The sequence below is a fragment of the Ipomoea triloba genome, chromosome 3 (assembly GCF_003576645.1).
Source record: "Ipomoea triloba cultivar NCNSP0323 chromosome 3, ASM357664v1".
NCBI classification, from domain to species: domain Eukaryota; kingdom Viridiplantae; phylum Streptophyta; class Magnoliopsida; order Solanales; family Convolvulaceae; genus Ipomoea; species Ipomoea triloba.
In genome coordinates, this window is record NC_044918.1 from 3,278,381 (window position 1) to 3,281,604 (window position 3,224).

Genomic DNA, 3,224 nt, shown 5'->3' on the forward strand with positions numbered 1-3,224 from the left:
ATTCAATGCCACATTCAAGCCATAAACAAAATGAAGCATGACATAAATACAGAATACTATATAATAATAAAATTTATTTAATTCATATCACCGAATAATTACTACAAATTTTTCTCTGTCATCTAAAATATTAACTAATTAATTAAATAATTCAATACTGCATTTCGTAGCCAAAACGACACAAGACTGCGGTCAAGTATGCATGGCCCTCAAAGTCACCCTCAACGTTAGAAACTTATAATGCTCACCACCTTAGTCTTCGTCAATGGTCAACACTACCACCTTGCCTACCCATAGTCCTCGACTTTCAAATTGTGTCAAATTTTCATTTATATTACCTGAAAATGAAAGACAGGAAACCAATACCAGACAGTTTCAATATATTTACCCTCTGTTTTCAAGCCATGCAAATTTGTGTATTTCTCCTCCGATCCTTGAGCCAAGCTACAACAATAATTGTCGTACATGGCAGGCTCGGGCAGGTGGTGGTGGTTGGCGGTGCTGATGTTGGTAGTATCCGCATTCTCCGACCCACAAACCAACCAAATAGGCGACCTGGGTTGCGGCCCGTACCATGTTACCGATGTGCCAGATTATAAAGGGGAACTCAACCTCAGCTTTGCTGATCTGAGAAACCAGTTATCCAGCGCCAACAAACGCTTTGCCACCTCCACTCAGCGGACTGTCTACGCAATGGTACAGTGCAGAAAGTACCTCTCCACTCCGGACTGTGTGGCCTGTTTCGATGCCGCCGTGTTAGTAACCCGAGACTGCCCCATCGCCGTCAGCTCTGCTACACTCGTATTTGATGGCTGCTTCTTAAGGTGAGTTGTAGTTGAGATGGAGCATATGCTTTAATCCTGTACGTGCCTTTGCTTAATTTGTTTGTTTTAATTTGTATAGGTACAGCAATACTTACTTCTATGACCAGATTATAGATGAGATTATAGGAGGAACCTTTCGAGTTTGTGGTAATCGAACTGCCAGCAAACAACATATTTTCAATGCCACAGCACAACAACTACTAAATGAGCTTCTACTTGCAACGCCCAGAATTAATGGCTTTTTCGCTGCAGCAAAGCTGCAGGAGGAACCTCCTACTGGTGGTGGTGGTGCTACCACCTATGCGGTGGCGCAATGTGCTGAAACCGTGAGCGAAAGCAGCTGTCAGGACTGTTTGTCATTAGTTTATAATAACATAAAGGGTTGTTTACCTAATTCTGCGGATGGAAGAGCTGTGGATGCAGGATGTTTCTTGAGATATTCAGACACTCCTTTTTTTGCTGATAATCAGACAACTGACATAGCACCCTTCCTATTAAGAGGTATATATATCTATTAATATAAGCTAGAATATAATATGTTATCTTTAATTTCTTAAACACTCAGTCTTGAAAGCATCACCTAACTGGTACCATCTTCTCCAGGGAGTAGTTCAGGAAAGAAGAAACCTATTCTTGCGGGTGTAGTCGGTACTGTAGGGATCATTTTGGTATTAGCAGCCCTTTTCCTTTGCTATCTGCAATCAAGAAAGCAAAATGCTTGGATTAGAGGTGAAGTTCCTTTAGTGGCAGTCATCATATTTTATAATTAATTCTACCCTTCTTTTCACGGTTGGTTAAAATTGTTTAGGTATGTGTTAACTTATGGACTGTCTTCTTCTATATATAGGTAATATTTTGGGGGCAAAGAGCTATATATATAAAGATTTGAAAGCTGCAACAAATAATTTCAGCGAAGAAAATATACTGGGTAAAGGAGGTTTTGGTGATGTATATAAGGTGATCTGAGCAACAACTCATGAGGGCATTCAGAATGAAATTCCAGAATATATAAGTAAAGCCGCCACTCTAATCTTTTATGTCTAAACTGCAGGGCACCTTACAAAGCGGAGATGTGGTGGCAGTAAAGAAACTGATAACAATTTCTAGTAGATCAAAAGCAAACTTCGAGACTGAAATTAGTCTTATTACAAATGCGAATCATCCTAATCTCATTCGTCTATTGGGATATTCTGGCAATGGAAAAGTGCTCATACTGGTTTATGAATACATGGCAAATGCCAGCCTTGACAAATACATATATGGTACTCACATCCTCAAACATTATATTTGTATGTTATATATATATATAAATAAAACTTTTCTCATCCCATTTTTCATGAATGAATTGGCAGGAGAGAAACGGGGAATGCTTAATTGGAAACAAAGGGTAGACATAATATTTGGTACGGCTAGGGGTCTTGCGTATCTACATGAGCAATTCGATGTATGCATCATACACAGAGACATCAAATCCAGCAATATACTACTTGATGACGAATTTCAACCCAAAATAGCTGATTTTGGTTTAGCAAGGCTTTTACCAGAAAATAAGACTCATCTTACAACTAAATTTGCAGGGACTTTGTAAGCCTAACAACCTTATTTTATTTTCTACGTTAGTTTAATTTTCACTTAACTATTGCTTGTTGCAACATAACAGGGGATATACAGCGCCAGAATATGCAATTCATGGCCATTTATCAGAGAAAGTTGACATCTATAGTTTTGGCATTGTTATCCTGGAGATCATCAGTGGGCGACGGAGCAGTGACTTAAAAGTTGAGCCTGTAACTGAGTATCTCCTAGAACTGGTAATTTCTTGTTTAAAGAAACAACCAATTTATCTTGATATATTATTCAATATTTGACTTTTGTATATATGTATCATTCTAATTGTAATAAATACAGGCATGGAAATTGTACGAGAATGATGAACATCTAGGACTGGTAGACAATAATTTGGACCCAAATGAGTATGAAGCAGAGGAAGTGAAGAGAATGTTGGAAATAGCACTAGTGTGCACCCAATCACCTTCAAAAATAAGGCCAAGCATGTCAGAAGTGGTGGTCATGCTTTCAAGTACTGATGCCTCAATAATTCAAAAACCCCAAAACAGGCCAACCACTATTACTGATTTCAATAAGAGGATACCTATAACTACGAACACTTCAATTCTTACTAATGCCACCATTTCATTTTCTCGTTTCTCAGGCCGCTAGCTACGCCTATTTTCATCTTGCTAGCTTGCTTGTGAATTATGACGTGTTTCTATTTATTTTTTATAGATTTTTTTACCCTTAAATAAATATAGATATGTAGAACAAAATATAAGCATATTTGTAAGTCAATGATTTTTTTATGTTTCAAAAAAAAAATGAGAGACATGCGAATATCTGATA

The 3,224-nt window shown here is 37.8% G+C and overlaps 1 protein-coding gene across 1 annotated transcript; it reads left to right on the plus strand.

The window, feature by feature from the left end:
• The first annotated feature begins 395 nt into the window (after positions 1-395).
• LOC116013873 (cysteine-rich receptor-like protein kinase 2) lies at positions 396-3,224 on the plus strand. Its single transcript, XM_031253831.1, has 8 exons — positions 396-824; positions 904-1,325; positions 1,428-1,553; positions 1,672-1,781; positions 1,876-2,086; positions 2,177-2,408; positions 2,485-2,635; positions 2,733-3,224. Exons 1-8 carry the CDS (start codon positions 466-468, stop codon positions 3,042-3,044), a joined length of 1,923 nt encoding a protein of 640 aa, XP_031109691.1. The 5' UTR covers positions 396-465; the 3' UTR covers positions 3,045-3,224.